Source organism: Rhinoderma darwinii, chromosome 1, assembly GCF_050947455.1.
Source record: "Rhinoderma darwinii isolate aRhiDar2 chromosome 1, aRhiDar2.hap1, whole genome shotgun sequence".
Taxonomy (NCBI): Eukaryota; Metazoa; Chordata; class Amphibia; order Anura; family Rhinodermatidae; genus Rhinoderma; species Rhinoderma darwinii.
In genome coordinates, this window is record NC_134687.1 from 643,891,054 (window position 1) to 643,908,208 (window position 17,155).

Here is a 17,155-nt window from a genome sequence, read left to right on the forward strand (position 1 = left end):
CGGCAGAAATGTGGTCCCAAAGATCTGATGATCTTGAAAACAGTCTACGACGGAATAATTTACGTGTACTGGGGTTGCCGGAGCGAGCTGAAGGAACGGACCCCAGCACATTTATGGAGCAGTGGATTAAGGACACTCTACCGGATGCTAAATAGTCTATGGCCTATGCTGTTGAGAGAGCTCACCGAGTCCCTTCTCGTCCTCCCCCACCAGGGACTGCACCGAGACCCATGCTGGTTAAATTGCTAAGCAGTAAGGATAGAGATGCCATCTTGAGAGCTGCGCGCCAAAAAGGCCACATCACCTACAACACGGCATCCATAATGTTATTTCCGGATTTTTCTGCTGTACTTCAGAAAGCCCGTGCCACGTTTGTGGGGATTAAAAAGCGCCTGAGAGATCTTCAGATTTCATACTCAAATGGTTTTTCCTGGAAGACTGCGGGTCGTTTATCAGGACAGGTGTCTCTTCTTTAATACGCCGGCGGAGGCCGAAGACTGGCTGAATAGCCGTAATGCAACGGCGCCATGAAGTCTACTACAACATCCATCTGTTGCGACGCAGATCATGGACCCTGGCAAGAGGAGTAAAGATGGACTGCTAGGCTGAGTATCGTTTTTAGAGCGGCCTGATTTATCTCTATACTTTAATTTAGAAATTTGTACCATTGTGTAAGATAATTGGAAGTACCTATATATGTTTAAGATAGGTTTATAGCCACCTCTACTGCATCTTTTGGATATGTACGCATACTTGAGCTGAATTGTACAATGGATAACTGTATAGTAAAGAGCCTTATAGCAGGGATGTAATGTATATTGCTGGTAATCTACAACATAGTAAAGGGGGTTGGAGAGATACTATATATTGACCGACCGCAATTAGAGGTATACCTTTGTATTGTTGAACACAACTGTTTGATACAGCCTGGGAGACGCTGATTGGACGGGGCAATAGTCTGTGATCGGTAGATCGTTCACCACAGACTACCCCCGTGACAATCTTTATAGTAGGATCTGTTTCGTTTTCACATCAGATTCTGAGGAGATTCTTTAGTTTCGTTTGTACGTTTTTTGTTTTTTTTTTCTTTTGTGCTCTTTGTCTTAGCATCTGCCAGTGAATGGTAGTCCTGAATGTATTATCATGGAATGTCAGGGGGATGGGGACCCCAAGTAAGCGAACCCAAGTATTTTCCCAAATCCGTGCAAGCGGACCACAGATGATATGTCTACAAGAGACGCATTTATTACCAGAAACGGTTCGTTTTCTCAGAGGGTCATGGATACAATGGGCGGCACATGCCACTTATTCCTCTTATTCCAGAGGAGTTTCCCTTCTTGTTCATAGGTCCCTTAGGTGGCAGCCTGGGGTAATTAAAAAAGATCCGGAAGGTCGCTACATCTTTATACATGCGTGGATTGAATGTCAGCCTTATGTAATATTATGCGTATACATACCTCCCACGCAGTCCTTAGCAGTTTTATACGAGGCGGCGGGCTTTGCATCAGCCTATCCTTCGGCTACAATTGTCTGTATGGGAGATTTTAACTCTTTAGCTGTCCCTGCACTTGATAAGTTCAGATTTGAAACTGTTCCTGATTCTCTGTTAGGTAGTAGACCTTCTCCACTAGTGCTATTCTTGGAGGAGGTTGGGTGGCATGATCTCTGGAGACACCTGTGGATACGAACGCTGAGTAGGAAGGTACATTCTTTTTGGCTAACACAGTTCACCCATCAGGATCGCATACCGGACCAGTTACAGATTTATGTAGGGGAAAACTCGTTAACGCCTAATCATTCAGCCTATTGGGATGCACAAAAAGCATATCTCAGGGGTTGCCTTCAATCTTCCATCTCCTACATTAAGCGAGAATCGGTCAAAAAAGAGAAGGAATTAGCTGGGTCTTGTACACTGTTAGAAGCTACCTATATTTCTGATCCTTCGGAGGATAATAGACAGGCATGGTTACAGGCGGGCAGACAGTATCTTCTATACCTTACGGAGAAAAGCAAGCGCAGAATGTTTTTTAACAATCAGAAGTATTTTGAACAGGGTAACCAATCTAGTAGAATGCTAGCACATATTTTCCACCAGAATAATGCATCACCGGCCATACTGAAAATCAAAACTAGAGAGGGTACGATTCTGACCTCTACACCTGATATATTATTGGAGTTTTATACCTTTTATAAAGATTTATATGTCTCTAGATCTTATAGATCAAAGGAGGATTTGTTTGGCTATTGTGATCACGTTTGCTGTCCTAAAATAACAAATGACCAGCAACTCTATCTTGATAGCCCTATTACTGTGGAGGAGATAGTGGAAGCAATGTCGACCATGCCCAAGGGGAAGGCCTCGGGTCCGGATGGCATCCCACTAGAGGTGTATTTGAAGTATCAAGACCAGTTAGCTCCTGAGCTGCTTAAGACGTATCATGCATCTCTTATAGCAAAGGCCTTACCAGACTCGTTCTCTGACGCAACTATAGTGGTCATTTTGAAGCCAGATAAAGATCCCCTGGACTGTTCGTCATATAGGCCAATAGCACTTCTTAACGTTGACTATAAAATACTGACAAAGGTGTTGGCCAATAGGTTGAATGCTATTATGCCATCTATCATAGCTCCGGACCAAACTGGGTTTATTAAAGGGAGAAGTACATCAGATTATTTATGTAGGACCCAAATTGTGTCTCAGATAGCCTCACGGCAGAAAGAGGACTGGGCCTTGGCCTCTTTGGATGCGGCCAAGGCCTTTGATTCTATTGAATGGCCATATTTACTGCATATTCTCCATAAATTTGGTTTAGGGCCAGTCTTTATACAATGGATAGGCCTCCTATATCTACACCCCAGAGCGGCCATATCCCTGAATGGGCAACTTTCTCCATACTTCACTTTGTAAAGGGGAACCAGGCAGGGGTGCCCGATATCGCCATTATTGTTTTCCCTTGCTGTAGAACCCCTAGCTATCTTGATGCGACAAGATGAGATATTTCGGGGCACATGCTTAAACACTGGTGAGGAGCGGATAGCCCTATATGCGGACGATATGCTATTATATATGTCGTATCCGGAGGAGTCGTTAGAGAGAGCAATGTCAATTATTGAGTTATTTGGAGACTATTCTGGCTTACGTATTAACTGGGATAAGTCATGTCTGATGCACTTCTCCCCGCTCCGGAGCTCCATGGAGGGCTCGAAGGTATGCGGATTGCAAGTGGTATCTCATTTTAAATATTTGGGTATCCAGGTATCTAGATTAGACACTGACATGATGAAGCTGAATATCGACCCTTTGCTTACGATCTTCAAAGACAAATTCAAAATCTGGTCGGCTTTACCCCTCTCGGTGGCAGGCCGTATCAACCTTATTAAAATGGTGGTTCAACCTAAGTGCTTATATGTACTGCAGCATATATTTGTTCCCATCCCCATGACATTCTTTAAAGAAATGGATTCTATGATTATAAAGTTTATATGGGGGTCCTCCAGATCCAAATTGCAACTGGCCAATCTACAACGGCCTAAAGATCTGGCGGGTATGGCTCTTACGGACCTATATGTCTATTACCTGGCTGGTCAACTTAAATATCTGGGAGCATGGGTGTCACATGAGGAACCGGTGGAAATGGAGAGATGTCTGGCAAAATTTCTAGGATTGACGAAACTGTGGCCAATACTGGAACCCTCGGTACCAATTGGCAGAAATACCTTACCGATTCATAGGGTGGCGAGAAAGTCCTGGGCAGCCGCGGTGCAGATCTCGTGGAATGGTCAGATAATGGCAGAGACCCCCCTGTGGCATAATGACGCGATGGGTCAGCTGAGCTCGTCACAGGATGCTGAATTTTGGTCTAAACTGGGTATTAATATTATTGGAGATGTTTTTTATAACAATTTGCTATTTTCTTTTACCCAGATGGAAGAGGTATACCAAGTTCCGAGACAGTCCTTTTATAAATTTCTGCAATTCCGGCACTCTATACAGGCTCAGTTTAGGGGCAGGGATATTGAAATCTCCTCATACCCTCTGATTGTTCATACCCTCTGATTGAGGCATTGTTCGATCTCAGGGACCAGGGGGCTGATCTCCTCGATATACTCCTTTCTCATTCATGCCAAAGCAAGTAGGGCAGACTTCCCAGCATTGGATAAATGGCAGGAGCTGATCCCTTCCATGGATGAGGAATCTAGAGCAAGCCTTTTGGAATCACATCGATTTATATCCTCTGCTATTAATAATAAACTTATACAGCTATATATAATACATCAGAGTTATCTCACACCAATCCGACTATATAAAATGGGAAGATGGTCTACTCCCCATTGTCATAGATGTTTCTTTAGCCCTGCCGGTTTTCAGCATATGATATGAGACTGCCCAGACATTCGCCACTTTTGGGTAGAAGTTACCACCCTACTTGCTAAGGTACTGTCAATCCCAGTGTTAGTGGAGCCGGGTATCTGCTTATTCGGGCTGATTGAGGAGGAATTGATTTCACCACACCTCCGCACGTGTCTTCGTGAGACCTTGTTTATGGCCCGCAAGGCAATTGCACTTAGATGGATGAATGCCCGTCCCCCTACCAAAGCTATGTGGATTCAACTGGTAAACACAGCTATACCTTATGAACGTATAATTTATATTCATAGAAACCGACCTGAAAAATTTAACTGGATTTGGGGTAGCTGGTGTAACTCGGACCTTACGTCTTACTCTGGGACGGAGTTATCAGTGGCTATTAGAGGGATCCACACATGAGCATTACCGGCCTACACTGATCTAGCTAGGACAGGAAGGTAGTTAGCTGAACAATCGTCACTACAGGGGGTATCTCTATATACTGTACCGGATGCCCCGAGATGCATATGTTCTTGACTGTTTAATTACTGAATCCCTTCCCCCCCCCCTGCTCCCTTTCCTTCTTATTTTGGAATGTTCATATTACATTGGGACAGGCATGTAGCTGGCCAGAATTTGATGAAAGAGATGTATCTTCTTCCTTTTCCTCTTCTTTCTTTTTGTTTTATTTCACACAAGTGTTATGAATCTTGTATGTATTTAATGTAACACTAAACAGTTTTGTATATGCATATATTCTGGACATGTCCGCTGCGCGGGGGTCCAGCAGGTTACTGTGTTAATGTGTTTATATGTCTCCTTCAATAAACTGAGTTTAAAAAAAAAAAAAAAAAAAAAAAAAAAGGATTTTCTGACAAAAAATAAATAAATGTAAATTTCACCTCTACTTTGCTCTAAATTCCCGTGAAACACCTAAAGGGTTAATAAACTTTCTAAATGCTGTTGTGAATACTTTGAGGGGTCTAATTTCTAAAATGGGGTGTTTGATGGGAGTTTCTAATATATGGGCCCCTCAAAGCAACTTCAGAACTGAACTGGAACCTAAAAAATTTTTAAAATGAGGCAATACTTCGCTTCTTACATTATACTGATAATGAGCCGTGCCCACCCAGAGATGACCCCAGTTTTAACCGTTTGTATAAACGGAGAACCCTATTAGGCCATTTCAGTGCCCGGTTTACCCAAGCATACACCCCCGAGAATTGTATTTCTATTGATGAGTCCTTGGTACATTTTAAAGGGAGGCTTCAATTCCGCGAGTTCCTGCCGAGTAAGAGGGCAAGGTATGGCGTGAAGATGTATGAGCTGTGCGAGAGAGTGATTCAGGGTATACCTACAAATTTAGAATATATGAAGGGAAGGACAGCAGTATTCAGCCCCCAGAATGCCCCCCCCCCCCTTGCAAAAATTGTATGGGATTTGGTACACCCACTGCTGGACCAGGGTTACCACCTCTACCTGGATAATTTTTATACCAGCTTCCTACACTTCAACTTCCTCGCTTCCAGAAATCCTGCGGCATGCGGCACTGCTAGAAGAAATCTGAGAGGCCTCCCTAAGACTCTGCTTGGGCAAACAAGAAGGGGTGAGAGCAGGGCACAATCCAGCAGCAACATATTGTGTGTCATGTACAAGACAAGAGAGATGCCACACCAGTACCCATGTACCTGTACGAGGTACCAGTACGGAGACCCTCAAACCAGACTGCATCCTGGACTACAATAGGTACATGGGAGGGATGGACTTGTCAGATCAAGTCCTGAAGCCCTACAGCGCCATGCGGTGTGGTATAAGAAGCTGGCCGTGCACATCATACAGATGGCTTTGTACAATTTGTACGTGCTACGTCGATGTACAGGCCAGATGGGAACTTTCCTGGAATTTCAAGAGGTGGTTATCAAGAACCTAATCTGTAGGGACCAAGAAAGGGGGGGGGCACCCAGTACTTCTGGAAGCGAGGCCACACGCATCGTACCAGTGCAACACTTTCCAGGAGAAGTTCCCCAAACTGGCAAGAAGGGAAAAAGTCAAAAGAGGTGCAAAGTCTGCTGTAAGAGGGGGATAAGGAGGGAAACAATATATCAATGTGACACGTGTCCCAAAAAACCAGGGCTCTGTATGAAAAAAAAAGTGTTTTAAAATTTATTATAGATCCCTTAGATTTTTAATCTACCCTGACGCACTCTGCACAGCTTATCCCCCTCATCTTTCCCTTCTAAGCCCTGCCGTGTGCCCAGGCAGCTGGGAACAGCCACATGTAGGGTATTGCCGTACCCAGGAGAACCTACATTACAGTTTATGGGGTGTATATCTCCGGTGGCGCATGCTGGGCACAATATATCGTACACTGAAATGGTATATATATATATATATATATATATATATATATATATATACATATACATACATACATACACACATACACATAGAAAATGCAAATCTCACACTGCACCATCTGCTGCGCATTACCTTTAAGACAATACCTGTGGGATAAAAATGCTCACTACACCTCTAGAATAATGCCTTAAGGGGTGTAGCTTCCAAAATGTCACTTCTAGTGGGTTTCTATTGCTTTGATACCTCTGGGGCTCTGCAAATGCGACATGGCACCCGAAAACCAATCCAGCAAAATCTGGACTCCAAAGAACACACAGCGCTCCTTCCCTTCTGAGCCCTCCCACGGGTCCAAACGGAAGTTTAACATCACAAATGGGGTATTGCTGCACTCAGGACAAATTGGGCAACAAAATGGGGTATTTTATTTCTTGTGAAAATAAGACATTTTTATCAAAAATGACATCTTATTGGGAAAAATTTCATTTTTTAAATTTCACAGCCCAATTCAAATACGTGCTGTGAAAAAACTGTGTGGTCAATATGGTAACAACAACCATAAATGAATTCCTTGAGGGGTGTAGTTTCCAAAATGGGGTCACTATTGGGGGATTCCTACTGTTTTGGCACCTCAACACCTCTTCAAACCTGGCATGCTGCCTAAAATATATTCTAATAAAAAAAAGAGGCCCCAAAATGCACTAAGTGCTTCTTTGCTTCTGGGGCCTGTGTTTTAGTCCACGAGCGCAGTAGGGCCACATGTGGGACATTTCTAAAAACTGCAGAATCTGGACAATACATATTTAGTAGTATTTCTCTGGTAAAACCGTCTGTGTTACAGAAGAAAAAAATGGAATAAAATAGAAATTCAGCAGGAAAAATGAAATTTGCAAATTTCAACTCCACTTTGCTTTAATTCCTGTGAAATGGGTTAAAAAAAACTTTCTAAATGCTGTTTTGAATACTTTGAGGGGTCTAGTTTTTAAAATAGGGTGCTTTATGAGGGTTTCTAATACATAGGCCCCTTAAAGCCACTTCAGAACTCAAGAGGTACCTTAAAAAAAAGGCTTTTGAAATTTTCTTAAAAATTATGAGAAATTGCTGTTTATGTTCTAAGCCTTGTAACGTCCAAGAAAAATAAAATAATGATCAAAAAGTGATGCCAATCTAAAGTAGACATATGGGAAATGTGAACTAGTAACTATTTTGGGTGGTATAACCGTCTGTTTTACAAGCAGATGCATTTAAAATTCAGAAAAATTCTATTTTTTCAAAATTTTCTCTCAATTTTGCAGTTTTTCACAAATAAACACTGAATATAATCGAACAAATTTTACCACTAACATAAAGCCCAATGTGTCACGATAAAAAATATCAGATTCGCTTGGATAAGTTTAAGCATTCCGAAGTTATTACCACATAAACTGAAATATGTCAGATTTAAAAAATGATACACACAAGGGGGAGGACCCCTATAGTTGGTGGGCGTATTGGTTAAATTGAAATAAATTTATTGCCTGCCGGCAACAGAAGCCCTGTTTTCCAACTAACAATTAGAAAATAACAAAGTATTTATTAAATTTATGCAAGGAAGGACAGACTACATATAATTTAAAAATTAGAGTCCGTTGCTGACTGCAATCAGCTTAGTGCAAGGTATAGAAAGCCTGGAGCTGACGGCTGCAGCACGCAGCACCAGACCAACCGTTCAATTCTAAGAGTCAGCAGGACACGTGTTTAAAATTAGATTAGAAGCCCCCCCGACATGTTTCGCTACGAAGTAGCGTCTTCAGGGGTATCGGGGCTAATGACAGCGCGCGGCGAGATGGCCCTGTTTAAATATGTAATGGAGTTTCTCCACATGTTCTATTGATTGGCGTAGGGCCAATCACAGAGTGAGCAGAGAACGAGCCCCCCGTTCTGTGACGGGCATGCCACACCACCAATAAGCAGCCACCCTATGTGACCAATGAGGGCATAGCAAAGCACGCATGCGTATGAGGGCAAAAGCAGGTGATAGAGTAATTTGCCGTGGAGCTATTAAGCTCAATGGACATGCGTATTGGGAAAAGATAGAGTGATAGACAAATTCCCAAATGTCAGGGGCTGACATAGTGGCAATAAGAATATTTATGTGGTGGGGAATGAGTGGAGCTAACTCGTGATGACACAGTAGGTCGTCTAGGCACAAGAGGCCGGCAGTCAGCGAAGCCGAGATACCAAGCCCATAATGCCCGCACGGTACAGGTATTGTTAGACAGTTTAAAGAGCTAACACAGTTCAAGTAGCCATCTATAATGTACAATATGTCCGACGAAGTGACGGACAAGCCGATGTGTCAATTAACAGTGTAGTCTAGACTAGGCTAAGCAATAAGTATATCTTATCTATAGTCAGTAGGTCAATTGGTAAAGACTGCATGTCAGACGACATACAAGTAAGGTTCAATAACAGAGGATCAATGTAATGAGACATATAAAGGACATATTGGTCAGAAGCATTAGTGACTAAATAGTAGAATATAGTGTCCTTGATCTTAATAATAGTAGTATGTAGTGGCCACGTATGAGGTTCATAGAAATGCTGTATAGGTAAATCCCTCATTCAAGCCCCCTGGGCTGAGGGATCCCAGACGATGGATCCAGCGTGCTTCCTCTTGTAACAGTTTACGGTCCAGGTTACCAGCTCTGGGACCGAGTTTGACCTTAGTGATACCCCAAAATTGTAACGAGCGAGTATCTCCTCCGTGAACGTTGTGTATATGCCTAGATAGGGATGTTTCTTCCTTATTATTTATAGTACTTAGATGTTTTGATATTCTTCTCCTCAGTTCCTGTATGGTCTTACCCACATAGAACTTAGGACAGGGACATTTAGCAATGTAAACAACCCCCTTGCTCTGACAATTGATGAATTGTCTAACCTGGTATGTTCTATTATCGACTGGATTGGTAAATTGTTTAATGGTAGGCATTAAATGACAAAAGGAACAACGGCCACAGGAGTGGGAACCAATGACGGACGTCCTTAGCCAATTCTTAGATGCAGTGATCGGTCCAGTGTGATGACTATGCACTAGGTAGTCGCGTAAGTTCCTACCTCTACGATATGTAATAGAAGGGATAGATGGTATGACTCCCTGAAGATCAGGGTCGGACAAAAGAATTGGCCAATGGCGATCTAGGATCTCACGGACCTGTTGTGAGCCAGTGTCAAAAGTGCCTATACATCTAATACTGGTTGTGCCACTAGATTGGGCAGCAATGGTTGGATGATGCCTGGTTGTGGGTTTATGTTCATATAGTAGTTCTTTTCTTTCAGTGGCTCTAGCCCTGGCATAGGCTTTATGTAGCCATTTTCTGGGGTAGCCACGAGCCAGGAATTTGATAAATAAACCATTGCATTCCAGTTCAAAAGCCTCATCGTCGGAACAGTTCCGTTTGGCACGGAGATATTGTCCAATAGGGATTCCCTTTTTGAGGGCAGGTGGATGATAACTATCCCAGTGTAAGAGGCTGTTAGTCGCAGTGGACTTACGTGAAATGTCAGTATGGACACCACCAACAGGGTCCAAGGAGATTTTAAGATCCAAGAAAATAATTTCTTTTTGATGAATGACATAGGTGAACTTCATACCAATATGATTGGTATTAAGTTCGTGCATGAAATCATAAAAGGTGTTAATGTCACCATCCCACAGGAGGAGAATATCATCAATATATCTCCCCCAGAATAGGATGTGGCATCCTATTCTGGGGGAGATATATTGATGATATTCTCCTCCTGTGGGATGGTGACATTAACACCTTTTATGATTTCATGCACGAACTTAATAATGTGGTGACAGAGCCTCTTTACTTATATAGGAGATAGGAAACTTATAATGTGGTGACAGAGTCTCTTTACTTATATAGGAGATAGGACACTTATAATGTGGTGACAGAGCCTCTTTACTTATATAGGAGATAGGACACTTATAATGTGGTGACAGCCTCTTTACTTATATAGGAGATAGGACACTTATAATGTGGTGACAGCCTCTTTACTTATATAGGAGATAGGAAACTTATAATGTGGTGACAGAGTCTCTTTACTTATATAGGAGATAGGGCACTTATAATGTGGTGACAGCCTCTTTACTTATATAGGAGATAGGGCACTTATAATGTAATTTTTAATAGCACCATTTTGGGGTACATAGAATTTATTGATTAGCTTTTATTAACTTTTTTTGGGGAGGGGGGGGGGGGGGAATAGAAAAAAAAACCTGCAATTTCACCACTCTTTTTCACGTCTTAAATCTACGCCGTTTACCGTGTGGTATAAATAACACAATAACTTTATTCAGCGGGTTTTTGCGATTGCAACGATACCAAATTTATTTTGTATATTCTACTACTTTTACACAGTGAAAACCCTTTTTTTCAAAATTATTTGTTTTTGTGTCTCCATATATGAAGAGCCGTAACTATTTTATTGTTTTCGCCGATGCAGTTGTATGAGGGTTTTTTTTTTGCGGGACGACTTGTACTTTTTATCGGTACCATTTTGGAGTAAATGCGACTTTTTGATCAGTTTTTACCCAAAAAAATTTAAAGCAGGATTCAAAGAAAACAACAATTTTTGCATTGTTTTTTATTTTATTTTTTACGACGTTCACCGTGCGGGTTAACCCCTTCAGGACTGAGCCTGTTTTGGCCTTCAGGAAGAAGCCGATTTTTCAAATCTGACGTGTCACTTTATGTGGTAATAACTCCGGAATGCTTTTGCCTATCCAAGTGATTCTGAGATTGTTTTCTCGTGACATATTGTACTTTGTTAGGAAAAAAATTTGGTCGATAAATTCAATATTTATTTGTAAAAAACACCAAGATTTAGAGAAAATTAGCAAAAAATTAGCATTGTATTTCCCATATGTCTACTTTATGTTTGCATCGTTTTTTGAACATTCTCTTATTTTTCTAGGACGTTACAAGGCTTAGAACTTTAGCAGCAATTTCTCACATTTTCAAGAAAATTTCAAAAGCCTATTTTTTCAGGGACCAGTTCAGTTCTGAAGTGGCTTTGAGGGCCCTAAATATTAGAAAGTCCCCATAAATCACCCCATTTTGAAAACTGCACACCTCAAAGTATTCAAAACAGCATTCAGAAAGTGTTTTAACCCTTTAAGCGTTTCACAAGAATTAAAGCAAAGTAGAGGTGAAATTTACAAATTATTTTTTTTTTCGAAAATTCATTTGTAATGCATTTTTTCTGTACCACAGAAGGTTTTACCCAAGAAATGCAACTCAATATTTACTGCCCAGATTCTGCAGTTTTTTAGAAATATCCCACATGTGGCCCTAGTGCGGTAATGGACTGAAACACAGGCCTCAGAAGCACCTAGTGGATTTTGGGGCCTCCTTTTTTTAGAATATATTTTAGGCACCATGTCAGATTTGAATAGGTCTTGTGGTACCAGAACAGTAAAGACCCCCCAAAAGAGACCCCATTTTGGAAACTATACCCCTCAAGGAATTTATCTATGGGTATAGTTAGCATTTTGAACCCAGAGTTTTTTTGCTAAATTAATTTGAATTAGTATGTGAAGATGAAAATCTTCTTTTTTTGTGAAAAAACGTAGACATTTTAAATTTTTACAAGCAATAAAGTAGAAAAAACACCCCAACACATGTAAAGCAATTTCTTCCGATTATAGCAATACCCCATATGTGGTAATAAACTGCTGTTTGGACCCACAGCAGGCCTCAGAAGAGAAGGCGCACCATTTGGATTTTGGATTTCTGATTTTGCTGGAATAGTTTTCAGTGCCGTGTCGCGTTTGCAATGCACTGGAGGGATGAAAACCGTGGAAACCCCCCAGTAGTGACCCCATTTTGGAAACTACACCCCTCAAGGAATTTTTCTAAGAGTAAAGTTAGCATTTTGACCCCACAGTTGTTTTGCTGAATTCATTGGAATTAGTCTGTAAAGGTAAAAATCTCCTTTTTTTCTGTAAGACCTTAGACATTTTAAATTTTTAGAAGGAAAAAAAGCACCCCAACATTTGTAAAACAATTTCTCCTGATTACGTAAATACCCCATATGTGGTAATAAACTGCTGTTTGGACCCACACCGGGGCTTAGAAGGGAAGGCGCGCTATTTGGCTTTTGGAGCTCAAATTTAGCTGGAATAGTTTTTGGGTGTCATGTCGAATTTGCAAAGCCCCCGAGGGACCAAAACAGTGGAAGCCCCCCAAAAGTAACCACATTTGGGAAACTACACCACTTAAGGAATTTATCTAGGGGTATAGTGAGCATTTAGGCCCCACACGTCTTTTACAGAATTTATTAGAATTAGGCCGTGAAAATTAATATCAACATTATTTCCACTAAAATGTTGAATTTTTTCAATTTCACAAAGGATAAAGGAGAAAATGCACCCCAACATTTGTAAAGCAATTTCTCCCGAGTACGGCAATACTCCACATGTGGTAATAAATGTTTTTTTCATTAGAAAGTAATTAACCCTTTCCGAACTGATCCATGTTTTGCTTTTTCTTTTTTTCTCCCCGCTTTCCGAGAGCCATAACTTTTTTATTTTTCCGTCAATAGAGCGGTGTGAAGGCTTATTTTTGGCGGGACGAGCTGTAGTTTTTATTGGTACAATTTTTTGGTACATAAGACTTTTTGAGCACTTTTTATTACATTTTATGGTAGAGCGACGGTGACCAAAAAACTGTGATTTTGCAGTTTAAAATTCTTTATTTTTCACGGCGTTCACCGTGCGAGTTCAATAATGGTATATTCTAATAGGTTGGACTTTTACGGACGCAGCGATACCTATTTTGTGTATTTTTTTACATTACTTTAGAGAAAAAATGTGAAAAGGGTTTCTTTTTGGACTTTAAATAATTTATTTAATTTTTTCCACTAATAATAACTATTTACTTTTGTTTTTACACATTTTATTAGTCCCCCTGGGAGACTTGAACCAGCAATCGTTAGATCACTGGTAGAATACACTGCAATACTAATGTATTGCAGTATAATATCATTTTTACAGGCTCCTGTAACAGCGCGATCGTCGTTTCTGTCCGTTAGTCCCGGGCGTCAGCTGTAATACACAGCTGACACCCGCAGCGTATGGCGCGGGCTCAGTGCGTGAGACGCTCCATATATCACCCCCCACACCAGGACATGCTATTAAGTCATGGTGCGCGAAGGGTTTAATGCGCAGCGGATGGTGTAGAGTGAGAATTACAATTTTCCACTGATGTGCCATTTTAGTGCACTATATGTTGTGCCCAGTTTGTGCCACAAATACCTCATAAAATATTAACTGGGTTCTCCCGGGTATGGCGATGCCATATCGGTGGACGTAAATGGCTGTTTGGGCACGCTGTAGGGCTCAGAAGGGAGGGAGCGCCATTTGGCTTTTGGAGCGCAGATTTTGCTTGGTAGTAGCTCTGGCGTTTTGCTGATATTTCAGTTTATAATGTGGGGGCAAATGTAGACTGGGCAGAGTACATCAGGGGCATAATAAGAGGGTATAATAATGGTGTAAATAAATAATAATCCGCAGATATGTGGCCTGTGTTGCACTTATAAATGGCGCCCGATCTTATCTGCTTTTGGAACACTGCACATTTTGCATCGCCATAATCTGGGATATTCTGAGAGCCATACATTTTTTTTATTTTTAGTCAAAAAGCTGTGTAAGGGCTTGTTTTTTGCGGGACGGGTTGTAGTTTGTATCGGTACTATTTTGGCGTACATGCGACTTTTTGGTCACTTTTTATTGTATATTTTGGGAGGGGTGGTGATCAAAAAATAGTGATTCTGGCATTGTTTTTCGTTTATTTTTTTTACGGTGTTCACCGTCCGGGAAAAATAATATTATAGTTTTATAGTTGGGGTCGTTGCGAACGTGGCGATACCAAATATGTGTACTTTTTTTTCCTATAATAAAAGTCTTATTATAGGAAAATAAGCAGTTCTTGTTTATGTCACTTATAACTTTTATTTTTACACTTTTTTTAAAACATTTTTATTCTTTTTTTTACTTTTTTCACTTGTCCCACCAGGGGACACTTCGACTTGCAGATTTGATCGCTGCTGGAATACATTACACTACACACGTAGTGTAGTGTATTCTAACTATCATTGTGACGTGACAGTCACACTGACAGGAAGCCTACGACGACCACCCTCCAGCTGGTCCTCATAGGCTTCTGTACATGGCAGCCCGGAAGCCATTGTCTGGCGTCCGGTTGCCATGGGTACCATCGCCAGCCCCCGTGATTTCACATGGGGGCTGCCGATCGGCGCTAAACACCTTAATTGCGGCGTTCAAAATCGAACGCCGCAATTAAGGGGTTAACTGCCGAAATCAGCGGCGATGGGCCGCTGATCGGCAACGGGGAATGCAGGGCAGACACCCTGCACAGTTAACCGCCGCTGCGGAGTAGCGCCGCGCAGCGGTTAACTGTCAAAGCACTGACGTTACTGCACGTCAAGGTGCGCAAACTTACTGCACACATTGACGTGCATTAACGTCAAGGTGCGGGAAGGGGTTAAATGATGTAATGGCTTTATAGTCAGGGTCGTTACGGACGCGGCGATACCAAATATGTGTAACTTTATTTTGTTTTTTAATAATAAAGCAGTTTGTAAGGGGAAAAAGTGGGTTTTTCATTTTTATTTTTTTAACACTTTTTATTAAACTTTTTGTTTTTACTTTTTTACTAGTCCCACTTGGGGACTGCACTATGCGAACCTACGATCGCATTTATAATACACTGCAATACTTCTGTATTGCAATGTATTATGCCTGTCCGTGTAAAACGGACAGGCATCTGCTAGACCATGCCAGAGACATGACCTAGAAGGCATTTACTACAGGCAGACCTGGGGGCCTTTATTGCCACCGGAGACACAGAAACTAGGCGATCTTATCGCCGGGTGTCGGTGGGGTGAGGGGGAGCTCCCTCCCTCTCTCCAAAACCACTCAGATGCGGCGCTTGCTATTGAGCGCTGCATCTGAAGGGTTAAACGAGTTAGATCGATACGGATATCGATCTCACCCGTTCGAGCAGGGATGCCCCCAGCCCTCAGCTACCTCTGGTAGCTGAGAGGGAGATTTAAAGTCTCCCTGCTCTGTTTATTTATTCCGATGCAGCGCCGTAAAAAGGCTATTGCATCGGAATAAAGCCCGTTAGTTGCCGCCGTAAATGTTACCGTTTTTATTTATTGCAGCAAGAGTTCTGACATTTAGACGTGGAGAAAGTGCCGTTCTTTATGTATTTACATTGTGATCCTCAGAGTCAGGGTAAGTGGAGTGACATGTCGGAAGCTGTTGTTCTCCTGAACTCTGGCTGAAGTTGACCGGGCTTACCCGAATGTTTTTTTAACATATGGGCGTGGTCTAAAAGAGACGACATCATGACGTGTGGGCTGCTATCACCCTGGAAGGAGAAGACTCACGTGGCTGTGTATGGTGATCCAACGTATAAAAAACCGGAAGGTTTCAGGGATTAACCAAAGTGATGTGTACAACAAACCACGTTGTCTGTGGTGGGACAAATATTACAAGGAGACTCCCATGATTTTCTTGTTCCACACATGAATCACCCTCCGCACAAATGTGCACAGATGGGTAAAGTAAATTACAGCTGGTGTTCCCAACATGGCCGCCAGTGCCAGCCTGTGCCAACAGTAATGCCAATATATATGTCACGTACTCTCTGTCTGCGGCTCCCTTGGTCTCCAGGACATCGAGAGTTACTCGCTCCGGTGTCGCCCGGCCTGGCAGACTGAGGCAGTTTGCAGCCAATAGGAGCTCAGGATCGTCAGGCCAATCAAAGCCTGGCTGATGTTCCTGAGCTCCAGCCACCTCCTTATTTAGTTCAGCCTGGGATAGTTGGCCTTCGTCAGTAACTACAGTTTCCTTGCCTGGTGCTTTCCCTTGTTTCAGACTCCCCGGAGCGTCTTGCTTTTTGACTTCTTGTGACTTCTCTTTGCCTTCTGACTTTAGTTTTTTCCGCACTCTCCCGGTTTGACCCTGCCTGCCTGACTCCGCCTTTTGCGCCTGGACTTGTCCGCGGCGCAATTGCCCTGCCTCTTCCTCCATGTACTTCCCAGGTGACCCTTTGTTATTTCGTACTGTCTCTGTCTTATCGGTTTGTCAGTTTCACTTGTACCAGTATAGGGAACGCCGCCCAGTCGTGCGCCGTCGTTTAGGTCGAGTCGTAAAAGTAGGTAGGGACAGAGGTTTGGGAAGAACAAGGACCTCACTGTTTACTGTGTACTTGTTCATGACAATATATCTGTCTCTTCTTACCTTGTGATGTGCGCGGCCGATAGTCCATCATGACCGCCTCGTACAGATCCTTGTGTCCTTCTAGATACTCCCACTCCTCCATGGAGAGATAGACAGTGACATCCTGACTCCTTATAGGAACCTGACACACA

At 42.2% G+C, this 17,155-nt stretch overlaps 1 protein-coding gene across 1 annotated transcript in view; it reads right to left on the reverse strand.

Annotated features, from left to right (window-relative positions):
* The window catches only part of LOC142664501 (uncharacterized), a 60,485-nt gene extending 43,344 nt beyond the window's left edge, over nucleotides 1-17,141 (reverse strand). Inside the window, exon 1 of the mRNA XM_075843636.1 lies at nucleotides 17,025-17,141. Coding sequence (XP_075699751.1) covers nucleotides 17,025-17,106 — 82 coding nt within the window. The 5' untranslated portion in view covers nucleotides 17,107-17,141. The remainder of the gene's footprint in view (nucleotides 1-17,024) is intronic.
* Between the last annotated feature and the right edge of the window lie 14 nt (nucleotides 17,142-17,155).